The 16,709-nt window shown below is 27.8% G+C and overlaps 1 protein-coding gene across 3 annotated transcripts in view; it reads right to left on the minus strand.

Moving 5' to 3' along the window:
• Positions 1-127: 127 nt before the first annotated feature.
• Positions 128-16,709, minus strand: part of LOC129971317 (endonuclease III-like protein 1) — a 28,788-nt gene continuing 12,206 nt past the window's right edge. For 2 of the 3 annotated variants that reach the window (XM_056084949.1, XM_056084951.1), the window contains exons 2-6: positions 14,434-15,024; positions 8,373-8,543; positions 6,290-6,555; positions 2,393-2,575; positions 1,138-1,276 (exon numbers count right to left, since the gene is read on the minus strand). In XM_056084949.1, coding sequence (XP_055940924.1) covers positions 2,416-2,575; positions 6,290-6,555; positions 8,373-8,543; positions 14,434-15,012 — 1,176 coding nt within the window. In that variant the 5' untranslated portion in view covers positions 15,013-15,024 and the 3' untranslated portion in view covers positions 1,138-1,276; positions 2,393-2,415. Of the gene's footprint in view, positions 1,277-2,392; positions 2,576-6,289; positions 6,556-8,372; positions 8,544-14,433; positions 15,025-16,709 lie in introns of all 3 variants that reach the window. The other variant, XM_056084952.1, reaches the window with a different exon arrangement.

Consider the following 16,709-nt stretch of genomic DNA (forward strand, 5'->3'; position numbering starts at 1 on the left):
TTTTACTACTAGTTCTATTGTAAATAATGTATAGATTATACTAAAGCAACGTTTATATTCTTTTCCATTTCAATTGTAATTAACTCTTGTTTTTCATTAAAAAAGCATTTTACTGACATAAAGAGTGTTTATTTTTCAAAAATGTTTACATTTATTTAAATGAATTATGACAGCAATTTACCTTTCAAATGAAAGGAAATGTTTCTTTGCATAAAAACCCAGTTCAAAAATACAAGAGAATATACAAATTGAAAATCTTGAACATGATCTAGCTAAACACTTATTTTCTTTCACAATTATGAATTATAACAACAGTTTACATTTTAAATGGAAGAAAATGCTTCTTCAAATAAAAACACAATTCGAAAATACAAATGAAAATTAAGGACATGATCTAGCTGAACACATATTTTCTTTTACAAGTATTAATCATGCCAGCTATTTACATTTTAAATTAAATGATATGCTTCTTTGAATAAAAACCCAATTCAAAAATACAAACTGAAAATTATGAAGATGATCTAGCTAAACACATATCTTCTTTTACAATTATGAATTATGACAACAATTTACATTGTAAATGCTTCTTTGAATAAAAACATAATCCGAAAATGAAAATTAAGTACATGATTTAGCTGAACACATATTTTCTTTTACAAGTATGGACTGTAACAATAGTTTACATTTTAAATGAAAAGATATGCTTCTTTGAATAAAAACCCAATTCAAAAATACAAACTGAAAATTATGAACATGATCTAGCTAAACACTTATTTTCTTTTACAATTGTGAATAATGACAACAGTTTACATTTTAAATGGAAGAAAATGCTTCTTTGAATAAAAACACAATTCAAAAATACTAACTGAAAATTATGAACATGATCTAGCTAAACACTTATTTTCTTTTACAATTATGAATTATGACATCAGTTTACATTTTAAATGAAAGGAAATGCTTCTTTGAATAAAAACACAATTCAAAAATACAAATGAAAATTAAGAACCATATTTTCTTTTACAAATATGAACTGTGGAAATAATTTACACTTTAAATGGAAAGAAATGCTTCTTTGAATAAAAGTAGAATTCAAAAATACAAGAGAATATACAAACTGAAAATTATGCATATGATATATTGAAACATTTATTTTTCTTTGCAAGTACTGGAGGGGCACAAATTTTTGTTCAAACAGTCTGCACACTTGGGATTGATGGGTTTGCAAATAGTTTGACCAAATCCAACTAAATTTTGACTGATTTCCTTCCACAGTTCTCTAAAAAAATGGAAATGATTAAAATGAAAAATCTGGACAAAGAATAATAAGCATTAAAATGTATTTGACAATTAATATAAATGGCTTAGAAATTTTCATTTTTGTCACTTATAATAAAACATTAAAGGTTATATTTGATATCTAGAATTTGTAGGATGAAAATTAGTTTATTTTGCCATGACAACAAATAAGGCTCAAGTATAGCACCAGATTTAAAATGAGCATATAAATGAAGAGTTAAAAGAACTAATATTAAATTTTATTTGATTAATATTTTTCAGTATCATTAAGTCATCCCAAATATAATTTGTAAGAAAATTACATTTTATTCTTGTGGCTGTAATGTACTGAAAGTAGTCTTTTTGTTGTTGTTGTTGTTTTGTTTAACTTAAAAAAAAAAAAAAAAATCAACTAGCATACATCCATACAGATCTCTAAGTCAAAGCAACATTTTTGAAAATTTAATTTATTTATTTTCGAGGCAATGCAAGAGCAAAATCTTTATTTCTTTTTAAATTGATTACATTTTAAAATTCTTATAAGTAATGAGTTTCTATGAATAATTTTTTTTCTGGTTTTCTATAATTTTTCTATAAAAAAATTTGTTTTATTTTGCAGTTAGTGTGTTTTAAACATGATACAAAATGCTATAATACTTTAAATAAAGTAGAACTAGATTAGCATGAAAATGACAAATATGTAATGAAAATAAAAATATTCCAAATGCATTCTGAATTAATGAGAAAAATCAATATAGTGTTGCTGTAAAAGCATTTTACATGCATACAAATTTTTTAAAACTGTGATATATTGCTTTTCCAAACTAGGTTAAAATATTGTAAATCATGACTTTCACCTTACGTAATATAAACCAATTTTAATTTACATTGATGTTATGACGACTATTTATTACTTGGATGAAAATACAATTCATTCTCATATTAGACTGGAAATTTAATATGAATAAAGGAAATATTGTAATATTTAAATAATAAAGATCTATTCCCATCATCCAAAATAGGGAAAGTATAAATTTCATGACTTAATAGCATTAATGAATAAATTGATTATATTTTTATAAAAACATCATGCAAAGGTATTTAAAACTTTTATTACCATTTCATAAAGTTGAATCATAATCATTTCAACTGTTTTTTCTTTTTATTTTTTCCACTTAAAACACTTTTACCAAATGGACATAATTCAGAATTCAAACACTTTGCACAGTGAGGGCCAACAGGTCGGCAAATAGTTTGTCCAAAACCAACTAGAGTCAGGTTAATAGGTCTCCATTCCTCTCTACCACAGAAATATTAACGATATTAAAACAATAAATGGGGGGAAAACAACGTAAAAACCAAAAGCAAACAAAAAAGGGGTGAGAATTTATATCAGAGGACAGAAAAAATTATATAAAAACTAAAATCAGATATATATATAATTACAACTCAAATTGGAAGTACAAAGAATATTTGCATCGCATCATGAAAATAATGCTCATCATTTAAAGCAATGGCTACATTTGAATAGAATCCATTTATAAATATTAGTGATTGTTTTATACTTAAAAAGAAAAAAAAAAAAAAAAAAAAAAAAAAAAGAGGGAGAGAGAGAAGTTTAGATGAATCTATCACATTTACAGCCATGAAATTTGGTATACAGGCAAACTTAATGGTGACTGAAAGCACACTGGGGCTTCAGTTTTAAAATGAAATGCAGAAAATCTTCATTTAATATTTTAGTGGCGATTGCTTGCACTTGTTTATCACTTATCATTGTCAACGAATGCAGAAAAAAAATTGATATACCATCAAATAGAATAAACATTTGCTGCTTTAAAAAGAAATTCTGAATGTCATTTATAATTGACCAAATTTTTGTACTTTTCAGGAATAATTGAAAGAATTAAGAACAAATTTCTACATCTGATACATTAATTTTTCCCCCCAAAATTTTTAAGGTAACCTGAACATTTCTTCCAAATTTTAAACAAGAGTAGTCAAAATACCATTTTTGATTAATTTTTATAATTAACTGTTTACTAGATGAACCCAAGCGTTTTCTTTAATATCCACAATGAGGAAACTTTAATTTCTTTGATGAACTGACAAGGAACTAATTACATTCAAATTAATATTTCAGAATCCATGAAATTTATCTTCAATAACGGTTATTTGTTCCAATTTCTACCATAATCAGCACAATTTCACAAATTCAGCACAACATTGCCGAAATGAAAAAAATAAGCATGCAAACTCAATATTATTTTTGTTTGCTAATGCATATATAATGAACTTATATCATTGCAGTTGTTGATTTGAATGGCATTCATTACATCATCAACAGCATTGTGCGGGAACTGCTAATATTTTATATCATCTATACTTATAATAAAGCTCAATGTGTGTGTGTGTGTGTGTGTTGGCGCTCTACAGGCCAGACCGTTTGACATACAGCTATCAAATTTGGTACATATATACCTTAGAGGTCGGGAATGTGCACCTGGGGTCCCTTTTTTTGAAATTTTAATTAGAATTTTAATTATTAATTAAAAACTAACTTTCCCGCCAAAAAAATCTTTCATTTTCCCCACCGCCAACTTTTCCGCCAAAAAAATCTTCCATTTTCGCCATCGCCAAATGAGTAAGGCTTCCGGGGTTTTTTTCTCCCAACAGTAATGAGGCTAGGGTTAGTATTTTTCGGCGGATTATTTCAAACGATTCTGTTTATTTTCTTAATGTTTGATGCATTTAAAATTAAACATTGTTAATTAATCGATCCTTCAGATTCATTCTGAAGAACTTTTGAATAAAAATAAAACAGAATAAAGGAAATTAAAAATTTCTAATCCGCATAGCGTTACCCCAACTGGCGTAGAAAAAAAATCACGTATTTGCGTTACGTAACTGGCGTTGAAAATTCACGCATGCGCTTTGTGTTCTGAATTTCGCATTGTGTTGACGAATTATTATCAACCGATGCGGACTGGATTTAAATTTTTTTTAGGTTCGTTGCATGTTTTTGTAATTAAAATGTATTTATGTTAGTTATATATTTTTTGTATATGCTTATAGTTTTAAGTGCATCGTTTTTTAAGTAGTTTTTTTAAAACCTGTTTTAAACCGTCTATTTTAAACGATTCGTTTCATTTTCTTAGTGTTTGATGCATTTAAAAGTAAACATTGTTAATGAATCGATCTGCTCATGATGAATCTAAGAAAATTTTGTTGACAAATTCTTGAGATAATACGTAAATTGAAAAGGATATTCTTTAGTGCCCATAAAGTTTAAACGCTGAGTGACTCTATTTTCATTAATCAGATTATAAAAAAATTCTTTGTTTCAGTAAAAAATATTATTATATTAATTGCAGATTAATTCTTTCCACTTTAATTTAAAACATAAATTCTACGGGTGTTAACAGAAAATTAGAGAGTTACATATTACGTTATGACTAAAGGCCTTTATAATATTATGAGTGAATTATATGACTATCAAAATTTGAAGTTTTAAAATATTTTGATGAAGAAGCTATTAAAGTAGGAATTGCATAAAATATTTAAATATAAAATTTTAACGAGCATTAAGATTGGCGAACCGGTTGGTCGACAAATTCTTGAGATATTACATAAATTAAGAAAGATATTTTTTAGTTCCCATAAGGTTTAAATGCTCAGTGACTCTGTTTTCGTTAATCATGTTATTAAAAAAATTAACATTTATTGACGAACACGAAAACACTGATATTCACCGTTACTCTGATTAGATATTATAAAATCTGAATAGATAAACATAAACGTGTAAACAGCTGTGCGCCGGTTTCTATGGCAACACAGCTGGAAAAGGAAAAGAAGTTTCCGAAGAAAATTCACGCATGCGCATTGTTCTGATTGTTGTCATGACAACCACTTGCAACAGACGATTTAAATTATTTTTAGGTGAGTTACATGCTTTTGTAAGTAAATTGTATTTATGTTAGTTATATATTTTTTGTATATGCTTATAGTTTTAAGTACATCGTTTTTAAGTAGTTTTTTTTAAACCTGTTTTCAATGATTTAAATTATTTTTAGGTTAGTTGCATGCTTTTGTAATTAAATTGTATTTATGTTAGTTATATATTTTTTTGTATATGCTTATAGTTTGAATTACATCGTTTTTTAAGTAGTTTTTTTAAACCTGTTTTAGACCGATTATTTTAAACGATTCATTTTATTTTCTTAGTGTTTGATGCATTTAAAAGTAAACATTGTTCATTAATCGATCTGTTCATGATGAATCTGCGAAAATTTTGTTGACAAATTCTTGAGATATTACATAAATTAAGAAAGATATTCTTTAGTGCCCATAAAGTTTAAACGCTCAGTGACTCTATTATCAGTAATCATATTATTAAAAAAATGCTTTGTTTCAGTAAAAAATATTATTATATTAATTGCAGATGAATCATTTACACTTTAATTTAAAGCATAAATTCTACGAGGGGTAACAGAAAATTAGAGAGATACATATCACGTTATGACTGAAGGCCTTTATAATATTATGAGTGAATTATATGACTATCAAAATTTGAAGTTTTAAAATATTTTGCTGAAGAATCTATTAAAGTTGGAATTGCATAAAATATTTAATTATTAAAATTTTAACGAACATTAAGATTGGCGAACCGGCTGGTCGCCAAAGGCGGCTAGTATTTAATGGGGAAGTTGTTTAATTTCTCGGATATGTTTCTATATCTTAAAGATATGACACAACACATATTTTGTTCATTGGTGCTGAGGTCTCACACAGCCTTCTTCATATTATTAATTAGCGCTGTCAATTCAATTAAATATAAAAATTTATATTTTTTTTGTAAAATTTATTATATGAAGATATTTAACCTAATCTAATTATATTAAAAAATTAAAACATGTAATCAAATGAAATTAAATAGCATATTTTTGTAAACAATCACAGTTTATTGCCTATATATATGACATACTAAGAAAGTTCTATAAATAATAAATCTTACTTTGGAAGCCATTTTTCTAATGCTTTTCGAGTTTGTTCTGGTTCTTTAGTAGGTTTAGGAACCCATCCCAACCTATTTGATATTCTGTGAACATGAGTATCAACAGCTATACCAACTGTTTTCTTCCATGCAACACTCATCACTAGGTTAGCTATTTTGGGTCCAACACCAGGAAGCTTCAACAAATCTACAAATGTCTTTGGAATATCTCCATTAAACTGATCTTTTATCATCTGTGTTGCTTTCTTTATATATCTGACTTTAGACTAGAGTGAAGATATATATATATTCATTGTTAAAACACTAACATATTAAATTTATATATATAGAAATTAAATTTTAGAAATAATTTAGGCAAATGCAAGAATCTGAATTTAAAAAAATTAAAAGAAAAACAAATATTTTAGAGTATACTATTCCCTGCTGCCCCCCTTCAAAAAAACATTTCATTATCTTCATTATCACTTCTCAGTGGTAATTTTTTATTCACTGCGAAGAATCATAATTTTTGGAAATTTATTTCAGAATATATTATTGAATCTTTTATTAATTTTCTGCATTCCACATGCAGTCCATTGTTTAAGAGTTTGGCATTCTTGTTACAAACAAGAAAGAACTTTTAGCTCAATATTATATTGCAGCAATTAAATAGTATTAGGGTGTCCCATAAGTTTCTTTCCTATATCTAATATGAAATGAATACACAATATTTACTGTTTAAGATATTATTAATTTTATTATATAAGAACCCTTTTGCCTTATCCATCTATAAGGAAGCCTCATATGCCTTCTTTCAAAAATTGTTGCATTTTGGACTAGAAATAATTCTTGAGGTGCGCATTTATTTCACTGATTGATTTAAAGCTCTTATCGTAAAGAGAATTTTTTAAGGACAGAAAGAAGTAATAATCAGATGGAGTGAGATCTGGAAAATATGCAGGATATGGCAAAATATCCCAATCAGGCTGTAAGAACTTCGCTCTTACAACTAATACAATATGTGGTCTCACGTTGTCATGATGAAAAACAAGACCAGTTGATTCATTAATTCTGGCTATTTTTTTGCTAATGCAGCTTTCAATTGATCCAATTGATGACAGTATTTCTTAGAATCTATTGTTTCACATTGAGGAAGGAACTTGTAGAAAATTATGCCTTTCCAATCCCACCAAATGGAAAAAAGAACTTTTTAGGGGTGTAGTCCCTGCTTTGCGACAGTTTAAAATTCTGGGACAACTGAAATCGACGACATAGATGACTAATAGATAGGCCTGCATGTTTGCACAAGCACAGCCTCATAAGGCCATTTAGAGCGATATGAAAAAGAAACTTTTGGGGCATCCTAATATTTAATTAAAATTTATAGGAGAGTATAGTTAAGATTTTTTTTTCAAACAATGGATAAAAAAATTTATTAGTAATATCAACTTTAATATTATTTTACAAATAAGGTATATACTTATTAAGAAAGAGTCAACTTTCAATCTTTGTAAATTTTTCATAAACATATATTAATAGTTTAAGTAATTGAAAACAATATATGTACACCTCTGCACAATCATGAATTTGAACAATATTCAATAAAAGATAAAAATGGCAGTACAGCTGAGTAAGATTACTTATTCAAAAATGTAGTGACAGGTATACGAATTTTTGAAATAAATTGAGATTCTAAAATGATTTAAAACTCAAATTCTTAAATTATAGTCTTCACTTGTTTATCCTTAACAAAGAGAATATTTTTTAAAAAAATCAATATTTGAATAAATCACAAATAAAAATTCAGCTATTGAAGTAGCATATAAATTATCACACATAGATAGATTCAAATGAGACAAACATTTAAAAAAATGTCTTCCATTTAATTGATTCTAAAATGTAATAGCATAATATAATAATAAAAGGTAGAGATATAATAACAGAAAAAATGTTAGTCATGTTGAGAATTTCTGTTTAGGTTAGTTAAATATACAAGAATTAATTAATTACATCCACGATTATAAAGATAATTAGAAATCATATTCCAAAATCAATTTTAATATAAAATGATTAATATAGTTTGATGTACAAAAACAGCACAAACCTTACAGAATCCAACTGGATGAATAAGGTCTTTAATTTTTTCATCTGGTGTTGCCAGTATGGATTCCATGGTTAAACCATGTTCAATTAATCTCTCAGTGGCAGCAAAAGTAACTTCATCTCGAGTTTGACTCGACAACATTACAGATATTAATGTTTGATAGCGATATACCTAAATATTGAATAAATAAATAAATAATAAACAAACAAAAATAGATATTATACAAATGCATTAATAATACTGTAATTTCCTACTGTAATTAATAATACCGTAATTGCGTCGGCATGTAATCTGCAGGTGCTACTTTTAGCCCCGACAAAATAATAATTCTACAGATAATTTGCACCACCGTATAATTAGTAGATTATACGGTGAATTATTTGGGATGGCAGATTATTAATAATGATTTTCATTTTAAAAAAAAGATAATCTGCAGATTATACACAGGAAATTATGGTAATATTATAAGAATAAAAAAAATAACATTAAATATGTAGGAATCATAAAAGGAGCAAACAATAAAATATTTGATTTTAACAAATTATTAACTTGTTACATAAGGGTAGAAAATATCCTTTAAATGTTGAATCCACTCTTGAGCTTTATTAAGTCATAAATGTATGTTAACTCCAGCATACTTTAAGCATCCAAATTAAGTTATTTTAACACTTCTGAACTTTCGCTTGTTAATAACTTTAGAAATTATGTAAATCATTTCTTAATCGTCGGCTACTTATTAAGGACTTAACATAAGGATTATCTTTAAATAAAAGATAATTACACAAAGAAGGCATACTCCTGCATTCATCTATCTTTAGAATTTTTCATGTATTTGTAATTTATATAAACTTGGAATATGAAGGAATTATTACACTAAGACAAACCAATTATTACAAGAAAATTATTTTCATTTCAAATATATAAAAAAAAATATTGAAAAGTTCTTGGATTAATACTTATTAATTCAATATCTACCACTGATTTTAAAATAGTAATGGTATTCAATATTGAGCTTTATTAATATTACACATAACTACTGTTGAAGTATAAGCATGTGTTGCCATTTGCTAATATACTTAAACTTTCCAATCCATTTGCACTTATTTTTTCTTCTTCTTTTCAACTTTACAGCAAAAGCACGTGAAAAGTGGAAGACATATACAGAAAAGGACATTGGTGGTTTGAAGAATCATATACAAATATAAAGAGAAAACATTCATACTGTATCTTCATATGTGCCTTCATAAAGTATATGAAAAGAGAACAAATATAATATATACCGCTGCCATCTAACAACACCTTATAGGTAAGACATTTCTTAATATAAATAGTATTGAAAAACCAATTTGCTTTATATAGTAAATTTAAATCAATTCTCTCATTTATATTGGACTTAATTCCAACTGTGTAATACTTTATAACTGCCTGAGGGGAAAAAATCGTTTAATGTTCAAAAGCCATTAAAAAAAATCACATATGGAATGATTAGAGACAAATTAATAAGTTGCTATATACAATGTAAATAAGTAATAATAATGTTAGGAATCAGTAAAAATCTATCTATAAAATAAATAAAATAGTTTCATTGAAATTTTAGATTAAAAAATTTTACACATAAAGTAGTACAATGAAATCCGCTTACAATCTTTTTAAATATAAGAAAATAGGTTAATATAAAATAGAGTTAAATAATTTAGATAAGTTCTTATAAACTTTAGCTCTTTATAAATAATCATGAAAAAATCTAGGAACATAAGTAAAAATGTAATTAAATTAGAATTATTATATAGTGTTGAAACAAATTAAGAACTATAAAATGGCTTATGATAGTATATTTAATGGATATATTAATGCTTTAATGGCTTTATAATGATATTTATGTTTAAAAAAGTGTTGAGTCTATGTTCTACTATTCAAGGTAAAATTAAATAAAATCAAATTCATAAATATTTCAACACAGAATGCATTAGAAAAAAATTTTCATTATTGTAAAAATATCATATTCAGAAAGAAAGAATATTTGAATGTGCTGTGTTCTAAAAATTTAGAGAAAACAGATATAAATATATATTGAACCCACAATAAATGGAAGGTATAGAGAGGAAGAAGTTATATATCTCAATAGTTTTCTTAATTTAAGATTATTTCCTTGCAATAGATAAACTTAGCTTTTATATCTTATACACAGCATTAGCAAAAAATAAGTTTCCCACTTCAGAGGGTCTATGTTTTACTGATCCAATTAAGACAAAATTTGAATTGCATATAATAAAAAATTATAAGCTTGATATCCATTAAACAAAAAATTTTAGCACCAAAATTCACTAATGGATGGTGTTATAACACAAAATTTTCATTTGCATACACTGCAAATTTGAAACATCATTTGTATTACAACAAAGCTTTATTTTTTGGATAAGAAGAAGGTATATTCAGCAAGAGCATTAGTTACTTCTCTGTGCATAATACCAACATTTCAAAAAAAAAAAATTGCAACTGGTAAAACTGTATTACCAGAACTCAGCTGTGGCTGTAAGAGTTCTATTGTATAACCTTAACCTTAGCAGATACGAAGAAGTCCAATGTCACCAGTTTCAAATCTCTGTATCATCTTATGCAGTTTTATATCTTGCATCAGTTGACATAGAAATTTGAAATTCTTCCAGATAGAAAACAAAAGCAAATTCAATCTTCTAGCATTGAAAACATGATTAATGCTTTATTTGAAACTAGTAGTCATTCATATCATGGCAGTATGAGTGTGCTAGTTGTTCCTACTATTAGACATGCCATATTCCACTGTGTGAAAAAAAAAATTATAGTATATTTTGCACTTTTATCCCTACAAAATCAAGCTTGTGTATCTATTGAAAAACAGGAATTCAGGGGTTCATAAAACTTTTACACTTCAGTTCCTTGCAAAAATGTTAGGCATGGAAGTTTATATGGAGCGATGAAGCCCACTTTTGACTCAATGGACATGCTAACAGCCACAATTTTCATACTTGGGTAGCAGAAAACCCTCACACTATACAAGAACAATCCTTATATTCTGAAAAATTTATTGTATAGTGTGGCTCTGCAACTATCTTTATCATTAAACTGTATTTTTTTTTTTTGAAGAGATAACTGCAAATGGAATCCATACCTGTTCTATCAAAGAAAAAGGAACTGTGATATGCCAAGGGATTTCACAATTCCACAAAACAGCATGAATGTCTTTAGGACATCATTTTCATAGCAGAATGGTGCACTTCCACACATTGACCATTGAGTAAAGTAATTGCTAAGTGAGTATTTCACAAATGCACTGTGATCAGCCATCATTTTCTAATAACAACGCCTCTCGTTTACCAGATATCATTCCCTACAATTTTTAGCCGTGAGATTTCTTGAAAGACAATATCTACTATCAAGTTTAGTTTAGTTTAGTTATATTAACGTCCCGTTTTAAAGCAACACTAGATATTTTGGGATGGACCTCGTAATTTTGAACCGCAGCCAGATGACGAGGTTGACACCTGAGCTGGTACTCCCCTCACCAAACTTCCACACCATACTAGCAGAAGGACATTTGACCCCAACGAATGTAACGTGCACCAGACCCGCTTGTATGACAATTCTTAGGTGAAATCTAGTCTTGAATCTGAAACCATGAGGTTCCAAAGCCGAAACCTTACCACCAAGCCACTGCAGCCTTATATCTACCATCAAAGGGCAGCATCTGTGCCAAATATGAAATACAGCATTCGGTGATATGTTCTTGATATTCCAGAAAATTTAATCTGGTCAGGTACGGTAAACATGTGTGATTAGAACCCACTGATGAAAACGAAGGCAGATATACTGAGCAATCCTAGTTTTCTTATCAATCCTAGTTTTTTGTTATTTAACATTAATATAAAAAATATTAAATGTTTAAAATGTATGACATCACCACCTATTGATAGATTTTTGTATTAATTTTTTAAAAATAAATGTCAAGTAGATTATTTGAATTGCTCGTAGTTCAAATTTTATCTAATTTGGGTCCATACATTTAATTGCATTTTAATGCCAACTGAAGTGGGAAATTTACTTCCTGCTAATCCTGGACATATTGCTACTCTTTAAATAGATTCATGAATTAAGTAGAATTCAATTAAGAGCCACAAAAAGAAATTTAAAGTTAAACAACCCAGTCTACAATTGACTACAACAATTCAAATTAGTTCATTCATAGAACACAGAAAACTCTTACACAATATGTAGCAATTTGGCTCAGATTCTCAACCAAGTTCAGTAATTCAATAGTTCAACAAAGAACACTGACGACTGTGCGCAGCACTTACTCAGTGAAAGCATAACAGCAACTCTTCCACTGGAGGACGACTGAATTATTCAGAAAAAAATAGAAATTTCACATCACGAAAAAAAACTCCAAAATACTTTTGCTTTATAGAATTTGTAATTATATGTTAAATTTCTATAAAGGTGAAAGAGATGCTTTAAGAGGGTTAGCTTAAAGCATCTAAACAAATACCACTATTCTAATTTAATGTTTTTTATACTATTATATTTTTTTTATTCAATCTATTTGACATAAAGTTCATGTCCACTAAAAATAAGAAGCAATCATATGTTAATTTTTAAAAATTAGATTGAGAAAACTATTACTCATTAGGTATATGTTTTGGGCACATTTTCGTAATTAAGGAATTAACTAGCATTTTGAAGATTTTGGTTTCACTGTTCCTTAAAGTCTTCACATACTAAGACTGTTACGTAAAACTGAATCAACTTTACAAATAGCACAAATAATATTATTAGCACAAAAACTGAATTTAGAACTATGTAGCAATTACTTTTTCAGAGATGTTAATGAAAACAGACACATTTCAAAATGTGCATATTGAAAAAGAATCCATAAGAATCCATCCATAATAATCCAGTTATATCCCATTTGACTTCAAAAGACAGTACAGAAATTATACAAATTTATAATCCCAGACAGAGTATTTTTCTTTTGTATTTATAAACACTTTCTTTCATTCCTATTAATTTAACCTGACATTTTCAAATGCATAACAATTAAAGAAATTTGAGCACAATATAACCTTTTGCTCCCATCTCCTATGATTTTGGACTTAAAATAATTTATTATTTCAGTACTCCTTCCTTTAAGATTACAATCCATGTTTTAAGTATTCTAATTATTATTAAAAGAGTTAAACCATTCCAGATACAGTTTTATAATTTTTTTTACATTTTTCATGTTTAAGTAATTTAACGTGAAGGGGACAGTGGACTCTATTACACACTTTAGGGAATTATTCATTCACAGTTACGAAAATTTTTATTCATATGCATTACAATATAAATATGTCAAATTTTTTTAAAAAAACATTTTAAAACAAAATATATTATTTTTAAAAAACTTAAAAGATATATAAGCTTTAAAAATTTCAAAATATTCTTAGCAACTTAATTTTTAATTTTTTTCTTATTATTCAATGTAAATTTATTTGGAACAAAACTACGCATAATTTTGTAATTCCAATCAAAAGCTAATTTTTTTGACATATTTTTATGCACACTTACTGAATTTTCATAGGAGTTTTATGTTTTCCTGAACTAAAATGGACTTTTAATGAGCTAAAAAAACTCGAAACATAAAATGCATATCTCATTTTCTTTTAATTTTTTACTGAAATTTTTATTATCAATTTAATTTTTTCAAAAATTAAGACACTGGATCATTTCAAAGATATTTAAATCTAATTATAACAACATTTTAAGAAAAGTCATTAAGATGTACTTTTTTCCCTCTTAACACTTCAATTATTTATTTTATAGAACAATAAATTTTGAAACATTTTAGTTGAATATAAACATATATTTTGGGGATGAAACAATAAAATAAAATTGTCGTTTTCTTCCATTTTTGCTTATTTTAAAGTCCACTGTCCCTTTAATAACAAATATTTTCTGAAGTCTGACTTTTATAGTTATTTGAAATAGCTTTTATTTTAAGTATAAAAATAAAATAGCAAATGTTGGCTTAAAAACAAAATAACTTTACCTTTGGTGACACATTTTTTTCAGGACACTCTTCACATCCTAAACTATCAACAGGTGCTTTATACATCTTTCTCATCTTTTGAATATTATCCAAGACAACTCGCCAATTTTCTGGCTGCCATATATCTTCAATATCTTGAATAGCTTGTTTCTCAGTTCCTGTTTTAATTGCTTTTCTGCCTTTTACAGTTTCATTCTCAGTTTGTTTCCTCTTTCTAGGTGATTTATTATTGTTCTTTTGCTGTGGTACTTCTTCTTCTTCATCATCATCATCACAGTAAATCCTAATCCGTGACTGCTTTCTTACTTGTCTTGGTTTCCCATCTTTTGATATCTCCCTGTGCAATGATGGTTTTATTTGTCTAACTACAGAGAAAAGTTTCACTGGTCCTGAAGAGTCAGAATCTGTATCATTTTCTACTGAATCGGTTGTAGCAGAAACTTTATTTTTAACAACAGATCTGGTTCTTAAAGAGCTGGCGTTTATCTTTCTGTCGTTCATGATTTCTGTAAATGTGATAGAACGAACTGATAATTTCAATAATTGGAGATTTCTAAGTGATTTTGAAAATATTTGCATTCAACGCTGCATCTAAAAAGAGGGTGAAAAAACATATTAATCAAAATATGCATTAGTGATCTTAGAACAGACATTTATATAATAATTTAAATCAGTGTGTGTAAACTAATTTTATCTTAAAAAATAAGCACTTTTATAGAAGAACTTACAAAGCAGTTTTTTGTTTTTTTTTTTAACTATAGAACTAAAAGTTCAATGAAATAAATTAAACTGGGTATTAACTAAGTAAGTGCGCAATTTTATATAAAAAATGATCAAGAAATAACAGGTGTTCGGAGCCCTGTAGCGTATTATGTACTAGACGAAATATAACCACTATACACATTAAAGTACGCGGTTTCGATTTATATAAATTAGTACCAAAAAACGCCGATAGGGGAAACTTTGGCGTTGCAATCTAAAATTTTATTACATAATTTTCTTATAAGTTAAAAGGAAGGGTTGCGGCAATTTAAATCATTCTGCGTTGTCACTAAGTGGACGCGCCTTATTAGTCCAGCTGTTTTATCAGCGCTCTTCGTGAATACCGGCGGTTAAAACAGTTACATCGAGGGCTGATAATCAACTTACTAACCGATAACTAACTTACGAAGAATAGTTGAAAGATTAGAAACAACAGGAATTCTTGGTGTGCGAGAATTCAAGTTCGAGGACGTAAAAGTATAAAGCAGGGACAAGTTGAAGAAGTTACAACTGCAGTTATGGGTAGGTGATAGCTAATAAGCAGGGTACCAGCACTGCATGTTCAATAATCAGGACAAACAGATATCCTGTTCTCTACGGAGCAGAAGATATAGCGTAAGAACCTGAAATTTTATCCATATAACACCCATTAACTGATGACACTGGTTTAAATCTTGGTAATTTCTGGTTGTAAGGCGTTCTGGTTCACTTGAAAGGCGTTGTGTATCAAGGACATGTTCCTGACATTCCTACTTTAAAAGATCATGTTACATGCCAGACAAATAAGTGTCGATATGATGCGAGCCACCGTCGAAAACCTCGTGTACCGCATGCAATTATTGGAACATCAAGTTGGTGGTCATCTTGAGCCAAATTTGTAAGTTGCTATAATAAACGTTTTTCGGTGGTATTTGGTGTATCGATATTTACTGTTTCAATTGGCAATTATGTATTCCTTTTCCACACATTATGCGCTTGCAGCGCAGGGATTTTCCCTATCGGCGTTTTTTGGTACTACTTTTTTTTTTTTTTAATAAATCGAAACTGAATACTTTAACGTGTCTGGTGGCCAAATTTTGAAATATTTCGTCCAGTACATAACACGCTACAAGGCTCTGAACACCTTCTGTTATTTCTTGATCATCCTGTATATATAAACATTGAATACTACCAGGAATAAAAGAATATTTTTCACCAACATTGAAACTAAGCTACTTAAAATGTTATTTTTTATGGAAGTTCCGTTTGAAAAATCTTATTAAAAGACTTTCAACACAAATCTGAAATTATTTAATTACACTATAATCAGAAGTATTATATATATATATAATATAAAGTTTATATTGCTACCTTATTAATAATTCAATTCCTAAAAAAAAGATTAAGAACTTAAATAAACAAATCTTGAACATAAATGACTAACTTTATTAAATATGTAAATAAAAGGCTATTCCCTTTTAGAGATTTTTCTAGTCTTTCAATTTTCTCAGAAATAACTTTCCCTACTCATTATA

Source organism: Argiope bruennichi, chromosome 6 (genome assembly GCF_947563725.1).
Source record: "Argiope bruennichi chromosome 6, qqArgBrue1.1, whole genome shotgun sequence".
In the NCBI taxonomy this organism is placed as follows: Eukaryota; Metazoa; Arthropoda; class Arachnida; order Araneae; family Araneidae; genus Argiope; species Argiope bruennichi.